This window comes from Arachis stenosperma, chromosome 5 (assembly GCF_014773155.1).
Source record: "Arachis stenosperma cultivar V10309 chromosome 5, arast.V10309.gnm1.PFL2, whole genome shotgun sequence".
NCBI classification, from domain to species: Eukaryota; Viridiplantae; Streptophyta; class Magnoliopsida; order Fabales; family Fabaceae; genus Arachis; species Arachis stenosperma.
The window spans coordinates 7,015,837-7,031,376 of NC_080381.1; the positions used below are offsets into that span (position 1 = coordinate 7,015,837).

Consider the following 15,540-nt stretch of genomic DNA (forward strand, 5'->3'; position numbering starts at 1 on the left):
TTTTTTCTTTAGAGAATTTTGATGAACAAGAAAAAGTTATTGAAAACATGTAAAAAGAAAATTATTTTAATGATAATATAATTAAAATGAAATAAATGAGTATATGACAAATGTTATAACGCAAAACGTATCGAATAAAACGAAATAATGATGTATAATTTCTGTTATATTGATAAATTTAGTTACATTATATGTAGATTATCATATATATATATACGTTATGATGGGTGAACAAGTTATTGACAAAAATAAAAGAATTGACTTTTGAAATTTTATTATAAATCATTTTAAAGTAAAATATGATCATCAAATATGGAAAAAAAATGTACATAGTTAATGGAGGTGTGTTGCCATTAGAGCATTGGAAGTATGTACCAGTGTTGAACGATGACAGTAAAAAATTATGTTTTGAAGAGAATATGTAAGTATATATCTGGAGGAAAAATTAAGATTAAATGAAACTGACAACGAGCTATAATTCAAATGACATAGTTTTTCCATCCTCACCTAAAAAGTCTTAAATTCGAGTCTCACTCTTAACTTTAGGGGAAAAATGATGATAATCAAATGTTAGGATTTACATTTCACAGAGAATAAATAAAACATATATGTGAAGAAAAAATAGGATTTGGAGTCAAAAAATAATATACATTTTTCTCCATAGCTTTGAAGCTATACATTCTAAAATCTAAAACGCCTAGCTTTTTCTAACGTCTGAAAATATGCGAGCAATCAATTTTTCAATAAGAAACAAAAGAGAAAAAAATAACAAATAATCACATTTCCTTTCCTTTTGTTTTTCCTTCTTTTTTTTTATGTACACCAAACAAAAACTCAAACACTAACTTTCCAGTAAATGTTCCAACTAGAATCGTAGGAATAAGCCAAAATGACAGCAGAGTGTATGCGTGTTTAACGAACTCGGGAATAACAGGACTCCGCGTTGCTACAATACTACTCATTAGAAATAATCTGATCTAATTTACAAATTCAAATGCATTGATTTCACTCGCAAAAGCAGTTCTGTGAACTTAGTGATACAGCTACATCAACAATGACATGATTTACTCATAAAGTAACCCTTGAAATGTATATCAACCAGGTTGAATTCCCTATAGGACAAGAATATTACATTACAAAGCAACTGAGACCAAAAAGGGGAGAATAAATTAATCAGCAACCAAGTTAGACATGAGATGCATCCAGTGAACCGGAGAGCGTCACCGAGAAATTACATTAGAATTCAGAAGGTTCTCAGCTCTTTGACTTGGAATGCTTCACAAGCCAATCAATAACAGAATCAATGTTCGTCGAGTTTTTGCATGAGATCATGAAGCAGCAAACTTCTCTGTCAGTGATTGACTTCAGATCCCTGCATACCAGAGAACACTTTTCAGCACCAAACTAGTATATAAAGGCAAAAGAATGTAAAATTGAAGAACATCTAATACTCAAGTAATTTAACTATGTAAACACCCAGGGATTTGTTTACAAATTACACCGTTACTACCCTCAAAATAAACAGAGTAAAAGAGACATATAACTTACATCTGATCAGTCAAAGCTTGCTTAGACAGAGCCCCTGCTTTGTCGATCTTATTCCCCAACACCAACAGAGGGATGCCATTCAAAGATGGCTTACTCAGCAAATCATGAAGTTCGCTTCTTGATATGCTAAGGTTATCTGGATCAGCAGCATCAACAACATAACTACAGGAAAAATCAGATTATTGGAGCTAAGTTTACAAAGTCAACTAATGATTGCAATTTTAGAGCAACATGTAATTGTAAAGTAGCAAAAACCTTCAATTCAGAGAAATTTGAATAACAAGATCCAATTACACTAGTAACTAAGAGGTCTCAGCAACATCACAAAATTAAATATATACAATGAAAGTTACATTGAACTATAACCAAGTTTTAACATTTCTAGGACATGGAAACGCACAACATATGTGTTGCAGGGTAATCAAGTTTGCAGGAGATTTCAAGAGAGAATATCCAGAGTTTTCTTTCCTTTACACAAGTACACAGTTCCTCTTTGCAAGAACTCCAGCATATTTATTAACTAGAAACCATTATCTACGACATAATGATTGCACTACTAACAAATTCAACTTGTAGAGACAAATTTTGCTGTTTTTTTCAGAAACAGGCAACAATCTTTTTCAATTAAAATACACCAGGGAAATACTCTTTAAACAGGTATCTAAAGGGATTATGGTTTTGTACGATTAAAAATAAGCTTGTTTAGTTAACTGTAGAAAAAAAAAATAACTTATTTACCAGCTATTATTAAACAGGACTAATCCGGTGTAACCGAACTTCTACAATAAAAACAAACAACATGCACTTTGTTGAGCAGAAACATTGGGCCTTTGATTTGACCTCAGCTCTAACACGACATCCAAAATATATTATGGGCTATAAAATGTGCATCAGTGTATGAATTCATTATGCACCAATCAAGTGTGTGCGTGGGACAGAAACTGAACACACACAGAAACTGCACGACATACACAGAATATTCCAAAGTCATAAGGTAGTAACTGGAAAGGAGTATGTTCCATACACAATAGCAGAAACTGCACGACAGTAACGTTCCCACATGCTGCGGAACCTAGGTTGCCCTCCAAGATCCCATAGCTTTATTGTAACATTGCCTTTTGTTACCTTCCTCATATTGAATCCGACCTGGAATCAGATAAGAACAGAATGGTTGGAATATTATTCAGCTTAATAGAAAGAAAACTTGATAAAAAGCCAGTAATTAGAGGAGAAATTAACAATTAAAAGCATTTGATGAACAGAACTTACAGTGGGAATCATGTCCTCACTATATCCGCCAGTCTAGAAACAATGTAGAGAATTTCTGTTAGTCAATTTGCTGCAATTGAACGATAAATTGCCAACTGCCATCACATGATTAATATACTTACAGCAACAACATTTACAAGGGAAGTCTTTCCAGCATTCTGGAGTCCTATCAGAGATAGCTCCATTTCCTGCTTGAAGAATAGGCTGCAATCATATTCATAATAACATAGTAAGCTCAAGCATTTCAGATAAAGTGATCCACTATCAGAGTTCAAATTAGATGATGCATCATACTAAAATATGAATCAACTTAAACAGGTTTATTGAAAACAAAAGACATTGCAACAATAACATGCGAATAAATTGACTCTTTAAAACTAATCTCGATAACTAAGTTGAATTGAACACTTTCAAACAAAAGAAGTAAATAATAAATAATATAAATGCAAGGAGAGCACGGCAATCCAATTGTTCAAGAATCAAGAAATTCCTGGTCGCATTACCGATATAGAATTCCTCAAAGCAATTTCATGTAACCTAACTGCTCCTAATGAAAAAGAAAAAGAGAAGTTATGTAACCAACCTGCGTAGCCAATTGAGAAAAGCTTCCCACAGCCCCATTGCTATGATTTCTGCTTCTCAATTCTGATCACAAAAGTATACAAACAAAAATGAAAAACCAGATCTACGATTTCCCTCTCCAACACGGAGAGAGAGAAAGAGAATATGCGAGAGAGAGAGAGAGAGAGGGAAAAGAATACAGGAAAAAATGACCTAGAGGCTTCGTATCCAAATTCACCTTTCTTTCACAGAAAACCTCTTCCCTTCTCTCTTCCCTCGCTCTCCACTGATTATCGCATTCATTCATATCATACCATACCATACCATACCATACACAACCAAAAAATAATTTTGGACTTTTGCTAAGATCCAACGGTTATGGACAATCTAATTAATCCGGTTCGTTGAATATGGCGGGTCCCATTATGGGAACGAAACTTCGCAATGGTGGCGAAGCAGGGGATCGGGGTCGCTCCTGAGCTTTATTTTTAGTCCTGTGGTGAGTTGCCACGGATGCCAAACTAAGGATGGACTGGAATAGGTGGAGTCCTTTCCCACTCTCTAATGTTGGCGCGTGAGAATACCGAACAGTTGGAAACTGCAGAATGAGATTTTGGTCTTGTGAGGGAGAGCGTGTTATACACTTGGCTGCTGTGAGGTGAAGACAGATGGCGCCAGCAGACAAGCAGATTTATGAATATCTTTTAAGTTATCATCACCAATCAAAGGAAAGCTAGTAGTGGTAGGCATGGCATGCCAATTGCCAACTGTAACTTATACAATGGTTAAATATAAAAAAATATATATTTTCTCAACTTTTAGTACTTGTTATATAATGATTTATCTTTGGTGAAAATTCAGTTGTAGCCAATTTCAAGTGAAATTAATAATTGAGAGACATTCAATTTTTTTATTAATTTAACAAAATTTTTATTTAACGATTTTTATTTATCAACTTTACCTAAATTTAACTGCACTTAAATTTTTACGTTTATCTTTTGAAAATTATTCTTACTAAATATTTATCAATTACGGAAATTCATTGATTTGTAACATTCACCTATTCAACATATCTAATAGATGCGGTATTCGATTGACATTTGTTGAATTTAATATACTAGTCTTTTGCATCTGATTGTATTTTGATAAAAATAAAAAATATTTTTGTAAATATATTTAAGTACACTTAAATATAATTATATACCAATATTATTATCAATTATATTATATTATATATATACAAAAATTAATAATTTATATAAAATATATATTAAAAATAAACTAAACTATATATATAATAGTTGATGTTTTGTATATAAATAAAATTTTTATAAAAAAATATTTTATATTAATAATATATTAAAATTAAATTATTAAATAAATTATTAATATAAAACATATATTAAAAATAGGTAAGAAAATAACACAAGCCGTTTGGACTTACGTTGATGTGGGCCAAAGGGGAGCTTCCCAGTTCCAAGTGCCAACTATCAAAGATAGGCAACGTTAGATTTGTCATTGGAAAATGACACTCTTTTATATAGGTTTATGCCACACAAAAGAATAACACCAGGCTTAGCTCATCGATCTATATTATATTATTATCATATCATTTAATAATAAGACAAATAGCATTTACTCCACTTTTTAAGAGGAAAAACAAACACTCGGTTAACATTTTTTTTGTACGAATACTCCTTTTAACTTTTTGAAAAGAAAAAAAATACTAAAGACGGTAAAAATTATTATTTTTTATTAATTGTTAATTATTAATATATAAAAATAAAAATTAAGAGTATATTATTCGATTATTAAATTGAAAAATTAGGTTAATGATTAAAATAATAAATTTTAATGATATTTGATTTTTTTTTTAAAAATATTAATTGATTCTAAATCTTTCAAAAAATTAATTAATTAACATTTTAATTAATTTAAGTTAATATAATGATTAGTTTATTAGTCTATTTAAATTTTAAAAAAGTGTTGAGTATTTGAATATCATTTTGTTTATATATATAATAAAAATGGAATTTATGTCATATATAAAAAGTTATAATAATATAAAGGTATATGGTATTATTTGAGCCCACATCTTATAATATTAATTAATTAATTACATGATTTTTACACCACAGCGCAACCAATATAAATTTTGCTAGCTGAGTTGGTTGGAGCTTGTACCATTATTATGGCTGAGTTCAGTGGTGCCCTGTGAAGAATGCACTATGAATTATGACTCAATCTCAGCATCTGTATGGGCTTCACAAATGCTAAGTGCCTAAGTTGCATTAAATCTATGCATGCAAAATGGGTTGTAGGAAGGGAAACAAGGCCTAAATAACAATGCGGCAGAAGGGTTGTGGATCTAACGGGCTTTATCTTCTTTTTTGGTTAACAAGGTATCCCTCAAGTAGACCAAAAACTAAAAACGTAACAACCTCGATGCTATACATGACCCAAAAACAAAAAACAATGTAGAGATTAAGTGCTTGATTTATGACCCACAAAGAAAAAGAGTTTGATTATGACCAAAGAGGCAAAGGTGGATAAGCAATTCTCAACTCTATTTTCTTCATGGATAATATCTTCGACCTTTTAGAAATGTTTCAGTTTTATTATCGGATGTCTCGGAAGTTAGAAAAAGAAATACTAATCCGTCTTAATGCTGAACTTCATTTAAGTGTTTTCGCTGGCTAATAGATTGTTGCATACATAAAGCGGGATTTATACTTTCGACACTTATTTAAGTAGACTAATGAACTAACTACTAGACCAACCAAACTTTGTTATGTTACTCACTTACTCTAACTAATATTTTTTAGACCAAAAAAGTAATTTTAGACAGAAATAATGATTCTGCAACGTTTCTTGTTTCTTAATATATAATATTGAATTTAAACATTGGCTATAGTGATTAAAAGTTGAACTGTTATATTATATTCTATAAAGTCATTTTCAGCCTACCCCAAAAAAAGAAAAAAGAAAACCAATGCTACCTGAAATGGAATTTTGAACTTTGAAATGCAAGAGAAGAAAAACTCGAAAAAGGAAGATGGGGGAAAACAGCTACAGATTAAAGAAAGACATGGATGCTAAGATAGAGGCATTAAAATTTAATAAAAGTTAACATTCCTTGCATGCTAATAAACAACGAAGAATATCGGCTTCTGATTCGTTACCTCCATCTCTAACAATACTTATATGATATCCTTCCATGAACATAATACAAATATTATTATCCGCAAAACCATGGCACAAGCTATTCCTATCTTACCCCGTAAGTCAAACGTAAATCCCCCTTACTGAAAAAGTTCACATTATTTTGAGACAGCAAATAATGTTGTCTCTTCCACTTTGCTCAACATGCTCAACTCAACCCAGCGCCTCTTGCTTCTTGCAATATTGTTTTTGCCATTCATTTCTGATCCCTTCTTGTTCCAAAATAAATGCTCAGTGTCGGCGTCACCTATTCAAGGAAGAACCTTCAACAGACCCGATCCTTTAAGACACTTCAAACGTTACCATGGAGGTTTCGATGTTCGAAACAAACATTACCTCGCTGTGAGTCTTTAATCAATTTCAATCAATTTGAACAAAGTGATACGTTGAAATATTGATTACGCCTATGAGGAGTGCTTGGTAACCAGCAGGTTTTGTGATTTGTAGTCATCAATTAGTCATTATTAATGTTTTTAACAGTGTGAAATTATATCTAATAGTGTAGAATTACTCACTTTTCTTTTACTAGTTAAGTGCTGAAAGTATTGGCCCCTACACTTTCTCTTACGGGCTATTGCTTCTTCTGATCCTTTTCAGTCTGCGGCATTTACAGGAGTCCATGGATATACATTTGCCGGAGTGTGGTTGTTATGTGGCCTAGCCTTCACCATTTTCATCTTAGCCAACAAGTTCCTAAGAGGTGGCTTAAGCTCACCACCATGTTTGCACCATTATTATCTCCACGTTTTCCTCTTACTTCTATTCTTCACCTCTCTCGCTATGTAAGATATATAATAATTCATGTACCTCTGCCTAATAGCTTAAACTTTTGGGATAAGTAGCTTCGTTACATATGCATGTATTTGCATTGCAGAGTTGCTTCCAGTTTGGTCCTCGTGGTGAGTCAGAAGACCCTTCGGAGGACAGAAAAACTGAAAGAAACTGTGGTTGGCATAGGCAAAGATGCTCTAGAGACCATAGGCAGAGTGATGAAGACAACGAAACAAATGCAGTTCCTTTTGATTCCATACAATCCAGAGATTTGTGATAGATTGAATTCCACTACTCAAGATCTCCGAAGCAATTCGCGTGTCATCCGTCGTTTTATCGATACAACTGGCCAATCCTTTCACAAAGCCACTCATACTTGGTAAAACTACTACATACTATTTCTCATGAATTCACTTATTTATTTGTATACATTTAATTTCATTCGTATAATGTATGTATCTTAGGTATGTAGCACATTTGATTATTGTGATCGTCAACTTAGCCACTCTGGTTGGAGCGCTTGGTGAGCAAAGCGTTACTATTTTACGCCAAAAATACTATTCGTATATCAAAATCAGCCACTAAAATTAGCTATTAATATATTTGTGTATAAATACATGTGTTGTTTAGTTTATTTTCAATATGTATTTGTATTCCAAACATGTATTATATACTGGTGGCTGATTTTAGTGTATACGTAGCATAGTCGATTTCACATTCATAGCTAATTCTCTTCTTATCAATATTAATGGTTTTCTTTCTCACTTTGTGGTTTTTGGTTCAGTTTTGCCGCTGTTGCTGCATTCGCGCCCTGGATTTATAATGTAAGACTAAGACACATAGTAGAATTTTCAATATTAATTTAACTAGATTGTAGGTTTATTATATACTGCATTTTGTGCTACAAATAATTTGATTTTGCATTTGTTTCAGCGTAATTTCCTGCTTTTGGATCTTGACAAGCCTGTGCTGGTTCTTGACGGGTTTTGATTTTTTCCTTCACACGTAAGTATAACAAATTGTTATACCTTTCGTTACCGTGCGGGATTGAACTGAACCATCTTTTTTTTTTACTAGATTCACAATGTTGTTCTGTAACTGTGAATGCAGTTTTGCTGATGATGCATGCTCTGCCTTTGAGGATTTTGAACAAAATCCACAGAACAGTAGCCTTGGCTCCATGTTGCCTTGCGTTAATGCATCATTCTCCGGCAAATTGATTACTGAAATAGGATACACCATCCACAGTTTCATAGTTGAGGTAGAAAATTTGGTTGATTCCTTCTGCATCAGCTACATAGTAATGAATATATTAGTAATTTAGTACTATATAGGTTCTGATGATACAATGGTTTTGTTTTTCATATTATTTTGTTGTCTCAGTTGAATTCCAATATGTCAGTGGCTTATCGGCTGCTAGGAGTAGTAGGTGAACAAAGTGAAGAAATAATGGGAGAAATCAAGATTTGTGACCCTTTCTCTGCAGCTCCAAACTATACCTACATTCCACAAAGCTGCTCCCAAGGTGCCATCCCAATTGGCGAAACATCAAAAGTAAGTATTCACATATCTTTATGCTCAATGGTGAAAACTCAGGTGCAGTTGACTTCACGTGAAACTAAAACTTGAGGGTTGTTAGATGAAAATTTAGTCAAATCAGTCAAATCATCTAATGGCTCTCAAGTATCAACTTTACGTGAAATCGACTTAACCTGAGTTTCCACCATGTTAAATACCTTATTGGACCAACATAGTGCTAGCTATTTCATAGAACAAAGTTTATTTGGGCATATAGATACTTGCAAAGTTTACATGCCACAAAGAGAAGACAAGAGAGGAATGCAGAAAAGAGGGAAGATTTATAACAGAATCGTCGTACAACATGGCTCATGCCTATAGCAGATCCATTCAGGACTTGTTGGACATATATCCAGACTTGCAAAGGCTGTCAAATTGCACCTTGGTAAAGAACAAAGTTACTGAAATTGTGGAGCATCAGTGCAGGCCAATAAGAACTTCAACAACATTGTTGTGGTCTTCTATGATATCTCTCTCCATCATCATGGTTATCTTGGTCTTAGCATGGGTAGCGGAGGCTTTTCTCTGCTGGGACAAACCCCTCTCTATATACTCTCACATCTAGACACAATTTTTTTTATTTTGTTTTTAATTTATGTACAAGTTGAGGAAGGTAAGTATATCAATCAAGGAGGTATGGGGGTCTGGGGCTTGTGTATACTACTTTTCCCTTTTTTATTTTTTTCTGTTTTGTTATGAGAAATTTTCAAATATGTAAATGGTACTCCATGCAGGTCGCAAGACAAAAATTGGAGAACAGTGTAAAAAAATAAAGAGAATATATTTTTAAGCGTAAATATTTCTGTATTTTCGCGAAGAAAATTAGGAGAATTTGTATTTTTATTGATAAAAAATGTTTTTCTTCTTTAATTTTCTGTATGCTATTTTTTCTCTTTTCTCTTTTTCTTTAAAAGAAGAGCAATGTTAGGGGGCCAGCAATTTTTGTGATTGTTAGCCATCAACTAGCCATCAATGATGATTTGATGGTGTGAGATTGATATGAGATTTCATCTAATAGTTCACCTTTTTCTGCTGGTTACATGCTGGTCAAAATTCAATAAAACTGCTGGGCTCCTAGACTTTTCCTTAAAAGAATTGAATGGCCGCCTAAACTACTAGATGGAATGGATGTAAGAATGTCTCAAAAATTAGTATAGTACAGCTAGTTAATAATTGCCTAAACTACTCAATAATGATTGCATAATGACAACGGTTCATGTTAACAATTAATTGTAGTATTTTAATGTCGAAAGTGATTTTAATAATGCCACTAAGGACCAAGAGTTCATTTATTTCGCATGTAGCCCCCGAAACAACCAAACTCAACTCCCTTATAACCGAAAAATCGATGAACCGGATATAAAACCGATCCAACTGAACTATAATTTTGGTAAAAACTGATGAACTGGCAGTTTAAATAACTGGTCGATTCGATTTTTTTTACCCTCTTCCTAAAACGGCGTTGTTTCTAATGCCTTAAGAAAAAAAAAAAAAAACTAACTAACCGAACCCAGTTCCTCGAGCTCGAAGTGAAGCATCCTTGTCCTCCAGCTAAGGAACTCTCTCTCTCTCTCTTACACTCATGATCGCCAGCATCTCTGCCTCATGCCGTCACTCCTCTGCGTCTTTGTCATTGCGTCGTCGCCTCCATTTGTGAGTTGCCTGCCTTGCGTTGTCGCGTCTCTATGGCTCTGTACGTCTTTGTCGTCGCGCCATCGTCCGTCGCTGCTCGCCAATCTCTGCTCTGCTCTTTTCTGCTCTTTTTCTCACTTCGCACCTCCATCGCCACCAGCTCTCCTCCGCTCACGTCTCGCGTCTCCGCCTCAGGCTGCCTGCATCTCGCTCGCATCTCTATTTCTGTCTGCTTCATTGGTGTGCTCCACTGCTTTTCTGCCATGAGCTCTCTTCGTGGTGTGCTCCACTGCTCTTTTGCTCCACTATCCTCTCTGTCGTGAACATTTACTTGTTTTTTTAGTTTTTTTTCCTGTGAAATTTCTTGTTATTACTGTAAATGTTATTGTTGATTGGTTTATGAATTGCTAAATTAGTTTTGAATTGGTAAATTAGTTGAATTGGTTTTGGATTGATTTTGAATTAATTTTGAATTAGTTTATGAATTGCTAAATTTTTGAATTTGTTAAATTGCTAAATTTTCTTATGTTATTGCTGTAATTTTTATTGTTTATTGGTTGATGAACTGATTAGAAATAAATATGGCAGTGGCTGAATTGAAATATTGAATTAGTTTTGAATTGTTGAATTAGTTTTGGATTGGTTGTGAATTAGTTTGTGAATTGTTGAATTATTCCTTAGATATAATTTATGAATTATTACTCTTCTGTGTTAAATTAAGATATTATTATAGTAGTACTAACTAATTAAGACTTGATTATTGTTAAATTAAGATATTATTATAGTTAACTAATTCAAATTTTAATATTAAATTTTTTATTTTTTATATTTTTTATTTAAGTGAAATTGAATCACCAGTTTAACTAGTGATCCACAGGTTAAACCAGTAAATTAATAAATTAACAGTCTGACCGATTCCCATTCTCACAACTATGCTATAAAGAGACATGCGTTCTACAACTAAAATTAGAGAAAAAAAAACTATTACTAACTTTTAGCTATTAATCTATTATTTATTCTATTATATAAAAATTGAGTTTCTGCACTTAATGATGGAGCTAATGTGACCCGTTTTCGCGATTTATTTTTTTAACTCATTAAATATAATTTACTATGATAAATTAATTATATCAACTAATTATTTGATTAAATATTTAAATATCACATAATTTATTATAATTTATATCAATTTATTTTGGTAATATTTTTTAATTTATTTTTTATATTCTGGTAGTATTTTTTAATTTAATAAATCAAATTAATTATACTAATTATGTATATTAGTTAATTGATTTGATTAATTTATTAGTCATTAAAATAATAAATCTATGAATAAAATAGACAATTGAAATATTTTCAATTAATAATCATATCAAATCAAATCATATCTATTGGAGTATTGAGTCAAATTCAAATCATGTGAATTAAGGACCAAACTAAAATAAAATAATTTTTTTTCTTATTCAAATTGAATGTAATAAACACAAATTAATTTCGTTAGATAATCATGATCTTTTGGTCTTTTATATATAGATGGTCAAACAAACTTATAAAAACATATCTAATGCTTGGTATTAATTTTATTTTATTTTAGATCCCCAAGATGCCACATAAATATTTGTAAGTTATATCATAATACTTGATTTGAAACTTAATATAAAATTTGTCACTCTAATCCTTGGTTTTATTTTAATTTAAATTTTAAATTATTTTTTGTTATTTTAAATAAATTTAATTAAATGGTGAAAATTTAACTAAAATAATATTATAAAATTAATAATTATATATAGATTGAAAAAAAATAGAATTTTATACGTAATTAAAAAAAATTACGTTAAATTGATAAAATAATAAAAAATAAAATAATAAAATATAGAGTATAAATAAGTACATCTAATTTATTTGAGTAAATTTTAATTGAGTCTTTGTTATAACGTTACAGTAAAATAACGTTCTAGTAACATCATTAATATTTATTTAATGGATGAATTTAAACAAGTGGCAACATTTCACTCTTCTTTTTTTAAAGTGATACCAGTATCTCCTTACTGATATTAGTATCATTTCAAAAATAATATCTAATGCAAATTTTATTTTTAAATCAGTTCATTTACTATATGGGTCAAATTTGATACCTAAAATTGATTCTATTAGAGTTGCTCTAAGAATCATTATTTTTATTGCTCTTGCTATTTTAATTTTTCTTTTTTTCTTTTCTTTTTTTTATGTATAAACGCACTCAAAATATAATATATGGATAAATATTTAATTGATTATTTGTTTGACGAATACCATAATCTAGAAATGACTCAATTTAAGCATTCTACTATTGCCATTGCCGATGGAAGTTAGATTATAGTAATTAGGATGACCAATGTATTTTCTATAGTATTGGATAAAAGAATATTTGTTAAAATGAATATAACCATTGTAATAAATTTTTCTTTTTCAATTTGGTTTTTTTTTTTTACCTAATAAACAACATTCATGTTGAATATATTATTTTCATCAGAAATCATATATAATTGATTGATAATTTTGTGTAAAAAACTCCTATGATAACTAAACACCGTATCATTAACTCGTTAAAGTTAATTCTACTATGATTATCTCAATGTATAACACTATCAGATCAAAATTTATTAGATTATATTTGTTTCTAACGAGGTGAGAAAGCTTTTAGATTTAATCACAGTTAGAGGTTAAAAATGTCAAAAAAAATACTAATAATACAAACACGGTTTATTTTTAATACCTAATAATAATAATATATAAATTAAAACTAATATTGTTTCGTACAAAATAATAAAATGTATATTATACTTGAATAACGAGAATTTTTTCTTGCAAATCACATTAAATACATCATTTTAATTTACTTATATATAACTTTAAGTTCTCATTTTCTATTAACACTCCTCATATTTTTTATTTTAAAAATATTATTTTTCATAATAAATATGTTATAAATTATGTTGAATTATATTGAATTGATTATTTTATGATTATTATATTATGAATTTTCTTTGTTAATTTAAAAAAAAATCAAAGAATATCTATAGATAACTGTGGATATCTGCATTCCCTAAGAGGATAATTAAATAGGGACTTGCGACGAAGATAAAGAGGGGACGGGTGATGTTTTTTAAAACATGAGTAAAGGATGGGAAAGAAAGTCTATCAAACCCATACGAATATCCATTACCATCTCTAACTAACAACAGAAATTCAATTTGAGCCGATTTGAGATGGGACACAAGAACTTCATCTATATTGAGTCTTAAGATAATAAACTTAATTCGGATTTAGGATTCGAGCAATGGACCTATGTTAATTTTGCTCACTTAAGTTAATATTTTTAGTCATTGCTATAACACATAATATACTATTAAATATTATTACATTTAGTATATATAAAAGTTGGATATGCTTAGAAGAGATTTTTTAATCAAACTAAAAATATTCTAATTATATTTTTTTTCTTTTTTAGTCTTAAATATTATTTACTATCGTAATAAAAAAGTGAATAATAATAATAATTCACATAATTAAAATATATCATCCTAATATATACATGACACTATATATATTAAAGATTATTATATATATGATAAATTATTTTTTATTTTTAATAAATTTAATTTATGTGTAAATTAACGTCAATAAGTTATAGCTCAAATGACATAGTCTCTTCATACTCGTTTAGAGGTTGTGGATTTGAGTCTCCCTATCTTTGGTAAAAAAAATTATGTGTAAATTAACTAATTTTTATAACATATGATTTATTACACAATTTTTCTCCTCTTAGTATTGATTAATTTAATGAATTTAATATACAAAATATAATTTACATTATTTAACATACAACTTAAGCTATTATTTAGGACAATAAGTATAATAGTATAAAATACCAATTTATTTATTAGTATTATAAAAATATATAAATAGTATAAATATAATTTTTTGGTAGAAAAATAATAATAAAGGTTACTAATTAAATTAATTACATACTAAAAAAATTATGAATTTTTTTAAATAATTATAAAAAAATAAAATCACTACTTTCACATTATATAATGTTAAAAAAAGAGTGAATCCCAATCCGACCCTTTACAATTATTTCGAATGGACGACGAGACTCTCAACAAAAAAAATACTCTTTCCGGCTCCTAATTTTTATTTTTATGGGGCTGATTAGCCCCTGTATCAATGATAAAAAATATTGACAGAAAGGCTAATCGGTCCCATAAAATTAAAGATCAAGGGCCGGAAAGGGTTTTTTTTGTTGAAGGTCTCGTTGTCTTTTGAAGTAATTGTCAGCGCCGTTTAAAGTTTTTCTCTAAAAAAAATTTGGATAATAAATCAATCCTCAATAAATTATACATTAATCCTATTAAAAAATAAATAAATTATACATTAGATATTATTATTTACGCACTAATATATATATGTGTGTATAATTAATTATTAAGTTATAATTAATTTCTAACTCAATTTTTGCAAATTAAAATTTAAATGATTGAAATGATTAAATACCGAATTTTTGTAGCTAACTAATTTTGTTTTTGTTATTAAAATTAAAAATGATGAGTTGTTAATTCTAAAGTCAAATTTAAATTTGTATAAAAAAATTATTTTTAATTTTATCTTATTGACTAAAATTAATTTTAAAATAGTATAATCATTCATTTTTCTTTAATGGTAATTATTATCAAATATATTGGTATAAAAAAAGGAGAAAATGCATTTATCAATATAGGGATAATAATTTATTTTTCAATAGAATAAATTATATATTAAAAAAGTTATTAAGCTTTCTTTTTATATAAAATAATATTCTTCGATAGTATTTTGATAATATTCCTAAGGAATATTTAATCAATCTAATAATTTTTGTAGTGATATAAGTCTATATAAGTTTGAAAACTTAAAAATTATGTCATAAAATGTGAAATATTA

At 29.8% G+C, this 15,540-nt stretch overlaps 2 protein-coding genes across 4 annotated transcripts; one reads left to right on the top strand and one right to left on the bottom strand.

Annotated features, from left to right (window-relative positions):
• Positions 1–978: 978 nt before the first annotated feature.
• LOC130982656 (ADP-ribosylation factor-like protein 8a) lies at positions 979–3,834 on the bottom strand. Of its 3 annotated transcripts, none has more exons than XM_057906701.1 (7): positions 3,617–3,834; positions 3,401–3,462; positions 2,940–3,021; positions 2,818–2,850; positions 2,573–2,694; positions 1,549–1,710; positions 979–1,372 (listed from the first exon to the last, which is right to left on the bottom strand). In XM_057906701.1, the coding sequence occupies exons 2-7, from the start codon at positions 3,436–3,438 to the stop codon at positions 1,255–1,257; spliced, it is 555 nt and encodes a 184-aa protein (XP_057762684.1). In that variant the 5' UTR covers positions 3,439–3,462; positions 3,617–3,834; the 3' UTR covers positions 979–1,254. The 3 variants fall into 3 exon arrangements, with proteins under 3 accessions (XP_057762684.1, XP_057762683.1, XP_057762686.1); XM_057906700.1 differs by having other exon boundaries at positions 3,592–3,830; XM_057906703.1 differs by having other exon boundaries at positions 3,579–3,648.
• A 2,910-nt stretch (positions 3,835–6,744) lies between these two features.
• On the top strand, positions 6,745–9,514 carry LOC130980348 (uncharacterized). The gene is made up of 9 exons (XM_057904039.1): positions 6,745–6,942; positions 7,198–7,382; positions 7,475–7,750; positions 7,836–7,894; positions 8,156–8,195; positions 8,305–8,376; positions 8,482–8,632; positions 8,755–8,925; positions 9,167–9,514. The coding sequence occupies exons 1-9, from the start codon at positions 6,745–6,747 to the stop codon at positions 9,512–9,514; spliced, it is 1,500 nt and encodes a 499-aa protein (XP_057760022.1).
• Positions 9,515–15,540: the final 6,026 nt, after the last annotated feature.